The following is a 16,309-nucleotide window of genomic DNA, read 5'->3' as shown; positions in this document are numbered from 1 at the left end:
TAACTGAAGAGGCCCTTAATATTATATAAACTCTCTTATACATTTAAAATTTTTTGATTTATAAAAATTTTGTACTTACATTTGGATATGTAATACAAAATAGAGAACAACAATACAAGTGTGTATAAGGAAAACAACCCTGTTCAGTAAGGTGAACAAACCTAACAACTGAGCTTGTTAACCTAAAAATAAAACAGCCAGTTATTTTACCAGCAAGATGGGTTTATTAAGGAATAACAACTGCAATTCGGGTCAAACAGGCTATAGTAAAAGCCAAAGGCAAGTCCCACAAACAAAGGAGGAAAAAGGAGGAAGCTGGGAGTTGTTTTGAACAAAATTCCATGGAGGAAAGCAAGAATTCAGGGTGATGAGGGTTCTCACTGGCTTACTAGCTGGGGTAGTCAGTTTCCCCTAGGAGAGGCCAACAGTACATCATTCCTGTCCATAAATGACAGTCCTTCCTGTTATTGACCTAGAGTGGTACTGCATGAGAGCCGCCCCCGCCCCTTCTGGCCTCTCAACTCCATTTTTTTTTTTGGGGGGGGGTATGCGGGCCTCTCACTGTTGTGGCCTCTCCCATTGCGGAGCACAGGCTCCGGATGCGCAGGCTCAGCGGCCATGGCTCACAGGCCCAGCCGCTTTGCGGCATGTGGGATCTTCCCGGACCGGGGCACGAACCCGTGTCCCCTGCATCGGCAGGCGGATTCTCAACCGCTGTGCCACCAGGGAAGCCCTCAACTCCATTTTAAAGAAGGTTTCCCTTTATTAATTTCCACAAGCTCAATACCAATAGATGCATGGAGTAAACTGGAATAATATTCAGAAGAACTTTCTGGTAAGAATAATTATATTCTATAACATGCTGAAGTACTAAGAGGGGTTCTGGAGACATCTGCTCTAAAAAAAGTGAAGTCTTTTTCTTCTAAATATATTTCTGATCAGAATCAGATCTTTAGACCTAAAAACCTAAACAAAAGCAATGTTGTTAGTCTCAACCCACATATTTCTGGTGGAAAAGACACTTTGGAAAGGTACTCATTTAACCACTAGCAGGTTAGCATTTTACTAAGACTATCAACATCTTTAACAATGAAACGACACACTTTACTGCAAATAGGGAATAAGGCAACTTCCCCAGGAATCTCTGAGAGGCAACTCAAGAACTAAAACTCATACAGTTATCTTTTATAACTGGCACAGAAAAACATATCATACTCATATGGTTTATAAATAATTGCCAGTTTGGCCTAATCAACAAACTTTGGTAATAGTGTCTCTTGCTAAGTATAGATAGGACCTCCCTTTCGGTCCAGAAAGTATCCTAGCCCCATTCTAAAAACAGACATCAGAGCTTGGCTGCAACAGTAAGAAAGGCAGAGAGGAGAGTACAAATGAGCCTGAAAATTCATAATTCAACTTCATGCTGAGTGAGCTCCTTGATTCTGTTCATGCAGTGATCAACAGCATTAATAAGTAAAGGGATCCAACTATCTTCTGGCTGTGGGGTCACATGACTTGCTCTGCAAATGGAATGGGAAAAAGAGAAGTTAAATTTATTATACTGTCAAGGAAAAACCTATCCTCAAAAGGGAGCACAGGGAAAATTACAGTAAGAAAAGGCAAGTTTCTCTGCAGAAATATAGTTGCTCCACAGGTAAAGTTGAAAGAAAACACTACACTCACCTTCTACTCCTTGAAATGGGGGTTTGGGAGTTGAGAATGGCTGTATAGGTTTATTCTCAAAAAGCTATTTTGGGATAAGTCTTCATACTCACTTTGTAATTTCAAGTGCCTTCTTTAAAACGGATACAAGTTTTGCACACTAGAAATAAACAGAGAAGTTACTCACCCTGAGCCCTACCATAAAAAGGAAAGGAGGGGAAAAAATAGGGGGTGGTGGGGAAGGAGAGCTAAAATATTTTAATACTCAAGTAATAAAAAGTCATTTAGTATTATTACCTAATACTCAAATAATAAAACGTCCATTGGAGAAAACAGTGAAAAACAAAAATATTGATTAGATTAGGGTGGTGGGATCATGGATTCTTCTCTATTTAACAAAATCTCATTAATACTGTTGCTATAACATCTTTATAAGTTTTTCTATATTTAAAATATTTTTTTAATTAAAGAAAGTAGAAAAAGAATATAACCTGAATTTGTCCCAACTGCTGATAGCTCAGGATATATATATCAGAAACAACTGGATTTTATTTTATTTTATTTTTTGGCTGTATTGGGTCTTCCTTGCTGTGCGGGCTTTCTTTAGTTGTGGTGAGCGGGGACTACTCTTCATTGTGGTGCGCAGACTTCTCATTGCGGTGGCTTCTCTTGTTGCGGAGCATGGGCTCTAGGTGTGCGGGCTTCAGTAGTTGTGGTTCATGGGCTTTAGAGCACAGGCTCAGTACTTGTGGCAACGGGCTTAGGTGCTTCCCGGCCCAGAGCTCGAACCCATGTCCCCAGCATTGGCAGGTGGATTCTTAACCACTATGCCACCAGGGAAGCCCCTGGATTTTTTTTGTTTTTTTAAATTTACTTACAGAATTTTGGGAATACCAATAACAAGATAACATGAGGATGTATGTATGCTACCAATACACTGTGCATTCCTTAAAATTTTATTTGGGGTAACTGACAAGGCATATTGCTAAAGATATTTATTTCTTACGAAGTCAACTTTTAAAAAAGTATATGTGGAAAAAACAAGTTAATGCCCAAAAGGATCCTATTGTACTCCAAGGTGTTTGCACATTGTGAAGATACATTTGATCACTCTAATTTCCACTATCTAATTTACCAAATATTACTAGGATTGATACATCTGATGGTAAAATATAAGCCACTGGCAGTTTTGCTTCTCTTTCCAATAAAATGAGACATAAGAACTTGAAGTTTATAAAAATAAGAGAATAGAACTCTAGCATAGGACCCAGGACTTGAAAGAATACAGTAAAATCAGATTTTTATAAAGAGCTTAACCCTTGTGGTTAAATCACACAATGTGTTGATATTAAAACAGAGTATGTTTCTGAAACACCTATTTTGGCCTATATAGGAAATTAGAAACTTGTGACTTCAGGTTGAAAGAATCCCAAAGCACTGTAGTAATTAAGACTTTTTTTCAAAGCAGGATTTTCCAAGATCTGGGTTTTTCTGAATGATTACCCAAGTGGTTATGGAAGAGAGTACTACCAGAGCTCGTGGCTATTAGAATTCAAATTCAGCTTGATAAAGATCAAGCACAAACACATCATGTCATTACTGCTGTACTTGCATCCAAGTGTAACAAACATATTCCCTATAGCTTAAAAGAAATACTAGTGATTACTGAAATTCTACCAATTAGGTCTGTAGCTATTCCCTCAAAGCTGGTACTTACATTGATTCGCACAGTCAGATGGCACACAGGTGGGTATATGCTCAGAGCCAAATCATCCACACTTAAGGGGAGAAAGCAAAAATAACCATTAACAAAGAAGGAACAAAGCTCAGCTAGGTGGTCTCCAGTACACAACTAAGGATGTGACTAGTGAAAAAATGACTCCCAGAAATGCGTATCAGTTCCTTAAATTGGGCAACCAATAAATAACCAATTCAACTGGTATTTACGGAATACATACATACCCTATTTCACTAGGAAGCTGGGGGGAAAACCTCCCTTGACCAATGGGATGGGACATGATTAATTCAGTTAAAAATGTGAGGATCTGAAACCATAAATTTAATAACTAACACAGGCAGGGTTCATCCCTGAATGCCACTAAAGTGGGCACCACTTTAACCAAGCAATCAAGTTATTACTATACCACCAATAATGGGACAAACTAACACCATGTGCCTCCCCGATATGATGCAATGAAAAGCACAAAACACTCAACGATGTGATAATCTTGCCAAAAAGTGTTTAACCTGAATATAATTATGAGAAAACAATAACATAAATCCAGATTGTTGGATATTCTACAAGGCAACTGACCTGGATTCTTTAAAAATGTCAATGTCAAAAATATAAATTAAAAAAAAAAGTCAATGTCAAAAGAAGCTAAAAAGGACAGGGACTGTTGTAGTTGCAAGACACCAAAGAGAAGACAACCAAATGTGGTATGACACCTTGATGGAACCCTGAATTAAAAAAAAAAAAGCTATAAAAGACATTGTAGAGACAACTGGGGAAATCTGAATATTAGATAACATTATTATAGTCGATGTAAATTTCTTAAATGTAATACTAAGAATAAGAGTAAGAATGTTTGTTCTTAGGAGATACACGCTGAAATATTTAGCGGTGAAATGTCATTAATGTCTGCAACTTACTCTCAAATGGTTCAAGGATAAAAATGGCACCTCTACTTCAATTTTTAAAAAGCTATACCTCTAATTATAGAGAAATAAACCAATACAGAAAAAACTGTGAACAACAGGTGAATCTAGATGGAGGTACAGGTACTCACTGCAATACTTTTTCAACCTTCCTGTAGGTTTGAAAAATTTCAAAATAAAAAGGTGGGTAAAAACCTTGGGTTGATGGCACAAGTTGACATCAGAATGCTGCTGCTCAGATGTTCTGAGTGGAGATCACGCTTACCTAGGGCTGATCTCATCAGAAATGTCCACAATGTCATCCAGCTGGGCCACCTGATCCTTCTTCCCATTCTCTGCCACTGAGAGCCGGATTTTCTTCAGGCAGGCTTTGGATGCTCTCACCAGTGCAAGGCATGGGATTATGAGCTCCTGATCCTCCTCTGACCAATATGAGTCCTGATTGCTTGGCCATCCCAATATATCCTCCTCATCACCATGGTTGTCAGAGTTGTCCTCCTCAATGTCACTCAAGAGGCCACAGTAAGGGTCACATTCTTCCACAGCCTAAGGCACACCATGATACATGTGAATGCCAAAAAAATAAAAAGGTCTTGTACTTTCAGCATCATGTCCGAGTTGTCCCCAGACTTTAGCCAGCTACTTCCCTAATGGCTACAGAGTTCAATCACTTCATAAACCCTCTTCTGACTCTCCTAGTGCAGTAATGGAACAGAGGGGAATGGTACTAAATCACACACCAGCATGAGGTGGGAGATAGGAGATGGAGGACAGGAGTGAGGATGGGACCTATTTGGTCAACGCTCAGCACATCTTCTCTCTTTATAACTGAGCCTCATCTAGACACAGAGATGCCTTCTGATGACCATCAAAGACAGAGGTCCCCTCACCTGCTCCATTTCCTCATGTGCGTCCTTCACAAGATCCACACTCTTTGTCAGCACTGAAAGGGCTGCAGCTTTGTTATCTATGAGTGAAGAATTAGAAGTACTACAATTAGAGAAGAAACCCAACAATTCTCTTAAGTCTGCAAAAAGCAACAATGTTCCCATTTGAAAGGAGTGCCAAGGACAGTCGACAAGGGCAGCAGTTAAATGTAAAATTCTTCTCACATACATCCTCTGGGTACTCAGACAGGGGCTGAAAAGCTTTTTGTCATTCACCACAGGAAGAAATAAAATGGTCATATGATGTTTCTCATCATGGTCCTCTTGGATGACCACTGCTTTTGGCCTAGCAGGCTCTACCTCATAACTGCTTCAGTGTCCTCAAAATACTGCCCCTGGGGCAGGAGCAGAAGAGGAAACCACATCTTTCAACAAGAGACAGAGCCACAGCCAGAGAGTGTTTGAATTTAAAGTTACGAGAACTAAAAAGACTGGCAAAAAGTATTACTACCTATCTTTTCATGTTGGTGATAAACCTGATCTATTTCACTAAGCTCTTTATGTAAGTAAAAATACATATATACTAAAAAACTGGCAGCTAGGTATGAGAGGTCTGTCTGCTTTGGCCAGCAGAGTCAACGTCCACTTCGCACTCTCACCCACCTCTTGGGATCCGAGGCACCTGCTGGCATGCCTCCCAGACACTGTTGTAGGAGATAAGGTTCTCAGGGCTGCGGAAAGGAATCAATAAGGATGTATCAATAACCTAGGCTCCTGTTTCCTAAAAGGTCCTTCCTGTTGGTCATTATTCTCAGTTATCAGTAACTTTGCTGTTAAAATGAGTTTTTTCCCCCTCCCAGAAGCAAAGAACCCCATTAACCAATAACCCCAACTGTGGCATCACTACCTTTGAGTTGGAGTGATGTAAAGCACTTCCACAAGCTGAGCCATGCCATCCACGATGTCCAGAGTGGCACTCCGTACCAGCTTTCGCAGGGTGATTCCTGTAGCCAAACCCAAAGACTAAGCAGCCTGGTCGTCTTTCCAGAAGTCACCATCTGCTTTCCTGAGAGCCTAAGCCCTATAGAATTTGAGGTAATGTGCACCCACCACATGCTTTAACTGGAGTGCCAACACAAAACTCAGGTCTTATTTATATCCCCATGTCATTTTCTTGCTCCTCCCACCATTCCTTAGTGGTATTTTCCAAAAGAGATCTGGAACAAAATCTTTCCGTGACAGTATGTATTCATTCATTAAAAACAGTGGCTTCTTGGGACTTCCCTGGTGTTGCAGTGGTTAAGAATCCTCCTGCTAATGCAGGGGACACAGGTTCGATCCCTGGTCTGGGAAGATCCCACATGCCACGTAGCAACTAAGCCCGTATGCCACAACTGCTATGCCTGTGCTCTAGAACCCGTGAGCCACAACTACAGAGCCCACGTGCCACAACTACTGAAGCCCACGCACCTAGAGCGCATGCTCCACCATGAGAGAGGCCACTGCAATGGGAAGCACATGCACTGCAACTAGAGAAAGTCAGTGTGTAGCAACGGAGACCCAACACAGCCAAAAATAAATTTAAAAAAAAGAACCAGTGGCTTCTTGACAACTGTGGATAAAACACTTCAGGTTTAAACCACATGAGTAGCCCTGAAAATCCATGAGACATGTACTCATTTATAATTACAGCATGATTATAATCAAGGCATGAATATACAAGCAGGGCTGGAGGCCACTTAACCTATAATGGAGCTCAGGAAGAGCATGTGATGTAATATGGGTAGAGGAGCCTGGGGACTGCCAGGGCCTGGGGATGGGGCTGATATTCAACCAGCATCTGTGGCAATTATAATGTTAGAGAGAGGGAGGAGCTAGGAAGAACTAAAAAGCTTAAGAGTCAGGCAAGGGCTTCCCTGCTGGCGCAGTGGTTAAGAACCCGCCTGCCAGTGCAGGGGACAGAGTTCGAACCCTGGTCCGGGAAGATCCCACATGTCGCGGAGCAACAAAGCCCGTGTGCCACAACTACTGAGCCTACGCTCTAGAGCCCGTGAGTCACAACTACTGAAGCCCGCATACCTAGAGCCTGAGCTTCACAAAAAGGGAAGCCACCGCAATGAGAAGCCCGCGCACTGTACGAAGAGTGGCCCCCGCTCACTGCAGGTAGAGAAAGACCGCGCTCAGCAACAACGACCCAATGCAGCCAAAAATAAATAAATAAAATAAATTTATTATTTTTTTAAAATAGAGTCAGGCAAGGCAGGGGAGATGGGAACACAGCATCTGAACCTTAGCACAAAGGCTTACTTATGGAGGTCACATATATTACATAACTACCTTTGACTGCACTTTATGGGAGAAAGTTACATTACATGCTCAAAATGAGGAAAAGGTAAAAGTTTCAGGATAGAAGCTGTCATAGTAGCAAAGATCTATCCCATAAACTGAACGCTTACGTGTATGGAGTGGCTTACCCTGATCCTTGGGAAGCGAATAGTATACTGCAATAATTGCCTTGATGGCAGCATGGACTTGTTCAGAGAACTTCTGGGTTTCCTGTGAGGTGATAAGCCAATTTCAGAAAGAAAAAAATGAAATGGATTAGATCAATGTGGTCAACCCATCTACTGTGGAAGAGAGCAGACATTTGTACAGCATCATCAAACATTTTCTGAAGTCCTATTATGAGTTAGGCCCTGTGCTATTCTCATAACATTCCAGAAAGGAGTTACTTGGATACCAGATACTGAGCAGACAACTGATTAAGACATGAAGAAACAACAGGAAAAATTTATTCCTGATACTCTATATCCCAAGATATTTGTGATCTGTTTTGAGGTATTTACCATATCTTAGACCAGGAGTTGGCAAACTAGGGTCCAAGGGCCCAATTAGGCCCAATGCCAGGTTTTGTAAATAAAGTGTTACTGGGACACAGCCACACTTTTTTTTTTTTTTTGCTATGTTGGGTCTTCATTGCTGCACGCTGGTTTTCTCTAGTTGCGGCGAGTGGGGGCTACTCCTCATTGTGGTGAGTGGGCTTCTCATTGCGGTGGCTTCTCTTGTTGCAGAGCACGGGCTGTAGGTGCGCAGGCTCAGTAGTTGTGGTGAACGGGCTTAGTTGCTCCGTGGCACGTGGGATCTTCCCGGACCAGGGCTCGAACCCGCGTCCCCTGCATTGGCAGGCGGATTCTTAACCACTGCACCACCAGGGAAGTCCCAACACGCTTGCGTTTACATATTGTCTACAGCTGTGTTTACACTACAGGGGCAGAGTTGAGCAGCTGATCTGCAAAGCCTAAAATGTTTACTATCTGGCCCTTTACAGAAAAAGTTTGCCAACTCTATCTTAGACCATTAACCAGTTGTCTGTCTCTCTGCCTGTGTGTGTGTCTCTCTCTTTTTCTAACAGAATCTTAGTATATCTAAAGGTAATTAGCATGGACTCTACAATGCTCAATGTTGACTATTTTCCTTCGAAGCAGTCACTGGCTTTCTCTTACCTTCTTTGTCCTCACTTCTCTGCTAAATTCTAGGCCAGCATTATGCAAAATGTGGTCCACAGATTGGTGCCAGTCCATAAATGGTCTGTTACCAGTCTGGGATGGATAAGTACAATGATTGAGAGCACTTAGAAACTTTTATGCTGATTTGACATTGTTTCAACATTCAAACATACAATTTCATAAAAATACCAAGCCATAAGAACTGGAATTAAAACAAAACAAAACAAAAAAAACCCCAAACATTCTTTAATAGAAATAATGTGCTGAGATCCTAAGAAAGCAATTGTGACTCAAATATTTATAATTCAAATGAAACCATATTCTAATTTTTCATCAATGAGTAAAAAACCACTGTCCTGAGCATGTACAGAAAAATAGTTCTATTCTTGCTCCTCACGGTATCTTACTAGCTGTGAATTTTAGCCACAAGTCCTAAGTGTATTTGGAAGAAAGGAGTCAGCACATAAGAAAAATAAGGTAACATTACTACTCCCTTTGAAATAAAGATTGACTTTCTTCAACAAACTTTTAAAGTACTTTCCTACAATTCTCTTGTTTCCTCATCTCAGATCTCTGAGGTACGTAAGTGGAGAGAGTTTACTACTGTAGGTGCAGCAAGAGAAGATTTTTTTCATTTCAAAACATCTAGATATATAATTGAGAAAAAGAATTAAAGTATTGACTATGAATATAAAATAAGGCAATGAATATGCCATTTTAAAACAAACTTACTTCCAAATTAAGTATACCCAGCTCTAGAAAAACTGAGCATAGAGCATACCTGGCCACAGCCAACAATATTTACTTTCAAGTATTTTATAATAAAGTTTTATAATAGAGCACAAATTCTTTGTTCTAGCAATTCCACTTCTGGGAATTTTTACCGATATATAAATATACACCAAGACTGTATTAGGCAATCTACCACAGCACTGTTTATAATAGTTACAAACTGGAAACAACTTAAATGTCCACACAGTACTGGTTAAATAAATTATGGTTATATCCACTCTGTTGAATACCATGCTGCCATTACAGAGAACTGAGCAACTTTATATATGCTCCCCAAAATCAATTTGCAAGCTATGTTGTTAGTTTTTTTTAAAAAAGGTCCAGAAAAGTGTTTATGGTATCCTTTCATTTGTGTAAAAAGAAGCAGGTATATATACATAAGTGTGTATATGCATAGCATGTATATGGAATAATACAAAAGGAACAAGGGACAGGAGATATAAACTTTTTAGCACATTTAACTTTGATATCTTTTGAATTTTATACTGTCTACATTATTACTAATGTAAAAAATAATTCAATATAGAAGAGTATTATGTAGTATAACAAAAAAGGTGTAGCTTAGACATTAGATAGAACCTAATTTAAATCCTAGCTCCACTACTTATCCATCTTTACCTGAGCGTCTGAGCCTGCTTACTCATCTGTCAGATGGGGATCATGTATGTGAAAACACCTAGCAAATAGCAAGTGCTTTTTAAAAAAAATTATCACAAGGGAAATAATCAGGATGAACTTCAGAATGAACCAATATTTAGAAGAGCTGCCCACCCCATGACAGCTACTGCATTTGGCAATTTGATCTTCAGAACAATCCTGTAATGTGAGAACCATCATCTTACTTGACAGATGAGGAAATTAAATCCCCTGCTTTGAATGTAAAACGTGGAAAGAAAATGAGAGGATTCCTAAGGAATAACGAGGCATCACAAGAACTGTAGGACAGTGAAGCTCACCTGTGGTGACGGCAGTGGAAGTCGAGAGAAGACTTCGGTCAGAGTCGTGGCTGTCCTTGACACTGCCATAGCTGCCTCACCTGGGGGGTGACAGAGGAGGAGACGAGAGCCAATATGTTAGTGCCAAAAGGATAAGGCTCCAGCGGCTGCATGGACTTTGAAGATAATGCATTCCCTCTCCACCCTTGCCGGCTGAGACTTCTCAAAAAAACAACCCCAAATTAGTATTTTCTATCTCAATCTCAGAGGTGCCGAGGATGAGTAAGGCGAGGTATCCCCACAGACAGAATGGGGCGGGGAAAGCAAGAAGGAAAGGGGTAGGGACGCTGCAAGAGATGAGAGATGGCAGCCTGCAACAGGAAAGGCACTCACAGAGTCTCCTCCAAAAGGTTTCCCGATCAAACTCCTTGGTGGTCTCCCGGGCTTCGCCGACTAGTGGGCGCGGCGTGCGGGCCGGGCGGCCGCAAAAGAAAGAGCACTGGTAAGCGGAGCCACCTCCAGACCCCACCTCCTCCGCCCAGACTCCGCCGCCGCCACGGCCTCGCCCCTTCCCACCCAAGCCCGCCCCGGCCGTCGCCCGTCCCCACTACGTCAGCTCACCCCGCACTCCAGGAAGGAGGAACCGCAGCTCCCCTGCTAGGTGCCGGAGCTGCTCCAAAGGCGGAGGCAGGGTGGAGTCTGCAGCTGCAGGTGTAGCCGCGCTCGCCATCTCAGCAGGACGCGAGGAGTCCGCGGACTAAGCCGCTGCGGGAGCCTCACTGCCGTGACCGCCCCACTTCCGGGCCGCGGCTTCGCTTCCGGCAACAACCCGCCCCGCTCCGCCCCTGCCCAGAGGCCCAGCCGTGCCTTCTTCCGTGCTCCAAAGCGCTGCTACACCTCCTCCCGCCCCGCCCTGCCCCGCCCCAGCGACACAGGCAAGTCCCAGACCGAGTTATTTCTTATTGATCATTCATTTATTGATATTTGATTACTCGAAAACACCCCCGACTGAGGAAGCAGACAGCCCATAACCCTGCTGGAAAAGAGGACTGGGAACTAATCAAGGGTAGTCAGGGTCAGGCCCAAGTTTGCACTGGTTCCCTGCCCCTTAAGTGGCGCCCTTACAGACTGCTGAGTTCCAGACACTGTGCTAGGTACTTTACATGAGGTAACGTAAAAAACACACTGGGGGGCTTCCCGGGGCTTCCCTGGTGGCACAGTGGTTGAGAATCTGCCTGCTAATGCAGGGTACACGGGTTCGAGCCCTGGTCTGGGAGGATCCCACATGCCGCAGAGCAACTAGGCCCGTGAGCCACAATTACTGAGCCTGCGCTTCTGGAGCCTGTGCTCTGCAAGGAAAGGCCGCGATAGTGAGAGGCCCGCACACCGCGATGAAGAGTGGCCCCTGCTCGCCACAACTAGAGAAAGCCCTCGCACAGAAACAAAGCCGCAACACAGCAAAAATAAATAAGTTAACTAATAAACTCCTACCCCCAACATCTTTAAAAAAAACCACACACACTGGGTGCATCACAGATACTCCCATACCCACCAGCCCCTGGCCTGTGGATCTCCTAGATTAGGGCTTTCTCTTCACAAAAGTAAATCAACCCTTTGCCTTCTTGGGGAAGGAAGGAATCATGGCATTATTTAGAGAATTTTCTGCAGTCCATTCTGCAGGAATCAGTAGTGGGTAATCCCCTCAACTCCCAGGCATACAAGGAACGTCCAAGGCTTGGCCACCAATATTGGCCTTCCGCCTGCTGCTGGGGCAGAGGCCTGGGTGACACAGGTGGATGATGAGACAGGGCCTTCAGGAGCTCAGGTGGCTTTTTAACTGCACTATGAAGGTTCCAAGCTCGGCAGAGTTCAGTGTCCACACACAACGAATGAGAACAGGCGTCACCAGTGTCAACCAGGTCCGCAAAGGGGAGAATAACAAAGCTAGAGTACCATATGTCATATGAAGAAAGTAGCAGGAATAAATCTGCCAGATGTACAGCAGTAACATAAGTAGGTGAACAGGTATAATTTTCAAGTATTTTCCTTGATAGAGATGAGACCTGAAGCTGTGACCAAAGCACCGCTGTAGCAAGCTCCAACACAGGTAAACCATCAAGGGGATGTTAAAAAACACCAGCTAGAAAGAGCAGAACAGGACCATTAGCTTATTAGCAAGCCCTGGAAGGGTCAGGTCTCACTAACATATTCTTGGTGGCTCTTAAAAATACGTTGCTTTCCCTCTTGGGGGTTAACTGATTCTTTATGCTTCAATCGCACTTGCTTATAACACTCACAATAGTTGACTTGTAGTTAGTTGTTTATTTTCCTGTATCCTTTTGTTCATCTTAAAGGCAAGTGTCATTTCATTTATGTTGAAGCCCTCAAATAATGTTTAAGGTAGAAATGAACTGAATATGTGGGTGTACAGACACACACACATATATACAGTATTCTGTTTTTTGTTTTTTATTTTTGGCAGGGTGAAGGGGAACTTGGGTATCAGTATTTTTTCTTTGCATTTTTATTTGAAGTGGCATAATGAATACCGGAATACAAATTAGAAGATTTAAGTTATAATCCAAGTTTAACTACTATATGAGTCATTCATTCACCAAGTAATTACTGAACACCCATTATGTGGCAGGTACTGTGCAAGGCTCTAGGCAAGGGATACACACATGGGTGACCAAGTTGGAAAAGATGCATCATAGAGCTTACATTCTAGTAGAGAGAAGAGAAAGCAAAAAGAAAAAAAAAAAAAGGAGGGGGAAGATAATTACAGATTGTGATGAATTCATTAAAGAAAATAACTGGGTCACAGAAGGGTAACTGGGAGATGGGCCCTCTGAGGCCTGAAGGACAGAAATGAGTCAGTGGAAGGAAGTGCACTCCAGGCAGAAGAAACAAATGAAAAGCCCAGAGGTTAGCTGGAACATGATAAGCCAGGTGGAAACTGGGGCAGTCAGCAGGACCCAGATCACATCACTGATTTGCTTAAAGGGTTTTAAGCTGAGAAGTGAGTGAGCTGATTAAGATTTTAAAAGGACCACAGTGCATGCTTTGTGGCAAACTGACAACAGGGAGGCAAGAGCAGCAGTGGGAAACCAGTTAGGGGGTTACTGCAGTAGCCCAGGCAAGAAATAATTATGAGTTAGACAAGGTTGGTGGTAACAGTAATAGTGGTGGATTCAGCACATGTACTGGAGGTAGATCAAATATGGTACTACTTGCTGATGAACTAGATATAAAGTATGAGGGAAAGAGAAAAATTGAAGATACACCCTGGAGAAGATACATCCTGGATAATTTACTGAAATTGGAAAGAACTAGGGGAGGAACAGGTTCAGGGATAGAAATTAAAGGTCCTGTTAGAGGTATATTAAGTTGAGATTCCTTTTAGATACCTAAGGAAGATGCAAAATGGCAGTTGGATATATAGGCACCTGAGGTGAAGAGAAGAGGTCTAGGTCACAGATATAATAGATTTAGAGGCCATGGGCCTAGATGATACATAAAATCCATTCTTAGTGTACTACTAATTAAAATATGACTATAAGCCCATCTTTTGGTAAGGGTCAGGTTTTACTTGGAGTAAGAATGCTCCTGAGAGACAGCCTCCATCTACATAATAGGAAACTGAACTAGACCCAGATCTAGTCACATATAAAATGCTGCTAAACAGAGAATATTCTGGTCTGTGGTCAGTGTTCACTAGGCAAAGATCTTCCCTACTTGTCTGTCTCTAATCCTGCTGATCATGTTTTACTGCCCTCTTATGAGGCTGTGAACTCATTTCAAACAATGTTTTTGGATCTCTTATACAACTCCAGATCATCACCTCAGATTTTGATCCATTAGCCCCATCAGATGAGTACAAGAGAAAAATTGTTAGGTAAATAGTTTTCAAACCCATTTATCGAAATTTGCTATAGGTCTGGGTTTTTTTATTTGTGTTTGTTCTAAAGTAATCTCAATCCAAATGTAAACCTAACATATCAGTGTTTCATAAACAAATGTATTGCTAGGACATCACTAGAAAGCTTCCACTGGGTAACTGACCCACCCTTCTTGTGTGTCTATTTTTCTTTTCCTCCCTCTGAAACAATTTCCTTCTTCATTATCATAACCAATTTTGTTTTACCCAGAAGTCTCATTTATTCTACCATAAGTCTCTTCTTTCACTGTTTATCGATGAAAAAGCACAGTGAAACAAACAACAAAAACAAAAAGCTCTTTCACCTCTTATAAAACTTCCTGCCAAAAATGTATTTTAGATGTTTACAAGAGTGGTGGAAGAGCGAGCTTAGGACGCACTCTAAAAGTAAACAAAACACCAGATACTAAAGACTGTCCTGCCAGTAAATTAGAAAACATGATCTATGGTGTTAAATTTGGGATTTGGGATTTAATTCATAACTATTATGCAATTAGCCCAACAAGGCCAAGATGTTCTTAAATTGCGTTTCTGACTTACCTGGAGAATTCCAACTATAAACGTTACACTGCCTTGTAGGAAATGTCCATCAACAAAGATCCCAAAGGAAAAGCAGCAACCCACTTTGCCTTTAGTGATTTCACCAACAAACCATGGTCCTGAAAGAGGCAATGAACAAGAAAGGAAGTTAAATAACTATGACTGATTACATATATAATGAGATGCATTTATAGAACTAATGAAGAAATATGAGACTAGTCATCTATAAACATTTATTTGTATAGCTTTTCTTCTTTGCTAATCTCTGTGTTGCATACAATATCCTAGCTAACCAATTATTTGCTCCTTTGCTCCATATTCCTCTAGATTATAAAATTGCCTGAGTACATGCTATACCTGGAATAGATTCCAGAAACAGATTGGAGTACATTCACAAATTTTAGAAGATTCTATTACAGTAGTAACCTCAACATAATGCTTTAACATTTCCTTTAAGAAGCAAAAAGGTACTCCATAGATACCACAGTCAATTTTCCAGATAACTGAGATTTACTCCTTTACGCAATAAGACTTCAACCACTTTAATCATTCTAAAACACACTTCTTTCTTATAAATATTAATGAATGTATTTTAACCTTTTCTGGCTGACCCACAGTCATTACTTTGTACATCAACTACATACTCAGGGTTAACATGTACAAAGTTTAACTCACTTCTTTATTTTAATTTTTCATCTGCAATGCCAGAATGACTTTTCTCTACCCTGTATTATTTACTGCGACTTCTCAATGTTCAGGCTTCTAGAACTACTATATTGTCAAGAGTGATTAAGGGACAGTCAGATTTCCCTTCTCAAAATGTAATACCATCATTTGCTGGTAAGGGTAGAGTTCAACTGGGACTTCCCTGGTGGTCCAGTGGTTAAGACTCCACGCTCCCAATGCAGGGGACCCGGGTTTAATCCCTGGTCAGGGAACTAGATACTGCATGCCGCAACTAAGAGTCTGCATGCCACAACGAAGATCCCACGTGCTGCAACTAAGACCCGGCGCAGCCAAATAAATAAATGAATAAATATTTTTAAAAAAATAGAGTTCAACTTTAAAAAGTCATAGGTAATTTTCTCAGACATATATTATATATACTCCATTAGATACATATTAGCTTTAAAAAGTGTTTCCCCTTTAAGTTTCAACCTTTAAAAATGAAACAACTTCTCCCCTTCTAATGTTTTCCTTTACAGCCAGGAACCAAATCACCTGCTTTGCCTCCTAGTGGAAGACAAGTGTCTAAAACAGCTTCAACCTATCTTCTAACAAGGAAACCAAACTCAAAAGGGGAGTCTGGGGCTTCCCTGGTGGCGCAGTGGTTGAGAATCTGCCTGCTGATGCAGGGGACACGGGTTCGTGCCCCGGTCCGGGAAGATCCCA

General features: G+C 41.6%; 2 protein-coding genes across 17 annotated transcripts in view; both read right to left on the bottom strand.

The window, feature by feature from the left end:
- Positions 1 to 201: 201 nt before the first annotated feature.
- Positions 202 to 11,347, bottom strand: CCNDBP1 (cyclin D1 binding protein 1). 6 transcript variants are annotated; one of them, XM_067029099.1, is made up of 12 exons: positions 11,062 to 11,258; positions 10,834 to 10,893; positions 10,462 to 10,541; positions 7,682 to 7,763; positions 7,287 to 7,364; positions 6,115 to 6,211; positions 5,871 to 5,938; positions 5,211 to 5,287; positions 4,586 to 4,866; positions 3,380 to 3,440; positions 1,776 to 1,822; positions 202 to 1,520 (listed from the first exon to the last, which is right to left on the bottom strand). In XM_067029099.1, the coding sequence occupies exons 1-12, from the start codon at positions 11,168 to 11,170 to the stop codon at positions 1,406 to 1,408; spliced, it is 1,155 nt and encodes a 384-aa protein (XP_066885200.1). In that variant the 5' UTR covers positions 11,171 to 11,258; the 3' UTR covers positions 202 to 1,405. The 6 variants fall into 6 exon arrangements, 4 of the variants coding, with proteins under 4 accessions (XP_066885200.1, XP_058915473.1, XP_066885201.1 ...); XR_010839670.1 differs by lacking the exon at positions 7,287 to 7,364 and having other exon boundaries at positions 1,684 to 1,822; positions 11,062 to 11,347; XM_059059490.2 differs by lacking the exon at positions 7,287 to 7,364 and having other exon boundaries at positions 11,062 to 11,327.
- Positions 11,348 to 11,392: 45 nt separating this feature from the next.
- Positions 11,393 to 16,309, bottom strand: part of TMEM62 (transmembrane protein 62) — a 35,628-nt gene continuing 30,711 nt past the window's right edge. For all 11 annotated transcript variants that reach the window (XM_059059482.2, XM_059059483.2, XM_059059489.2 and 8 more), the window contains 2 exons: positions 14,918 to 15,036; positions 11,393 to 12,580 (listed from right to left, as the gene is read on the bottom strand). In XM_059059482.2, coding sequence (XP_058915465.1) covers positions 12,254 to 12,580; positions 14,918 to 15,036 — 446 coding nt within the window. In that variant the 3' untranslated portion in view covers positions 11,393 to 12,253. The remainder of the gene's footprint in view (positions 12,581 to 14,917; positions 15,037 to 16,309) is intronic.

Source organism: Kogia breviceps, chromosome 3, assembly GCF_026419965.1.
Source record: "Kogia breviceps isolate mKogBre1 chromosome 3, mKogBre1 haplotype 1, whole genome shotgun sequence".
Lineage (NCBI taxonomy): Eukaryota > Metazoa > Chordata > Mammalia > Artiodactyla > Physeteridae > Kogia > Kogia breviceps.
Note: the sequence above shows the minus strand (reverse complement) of the source record. Positions and strands in the feature narration are given on the sequence as shown.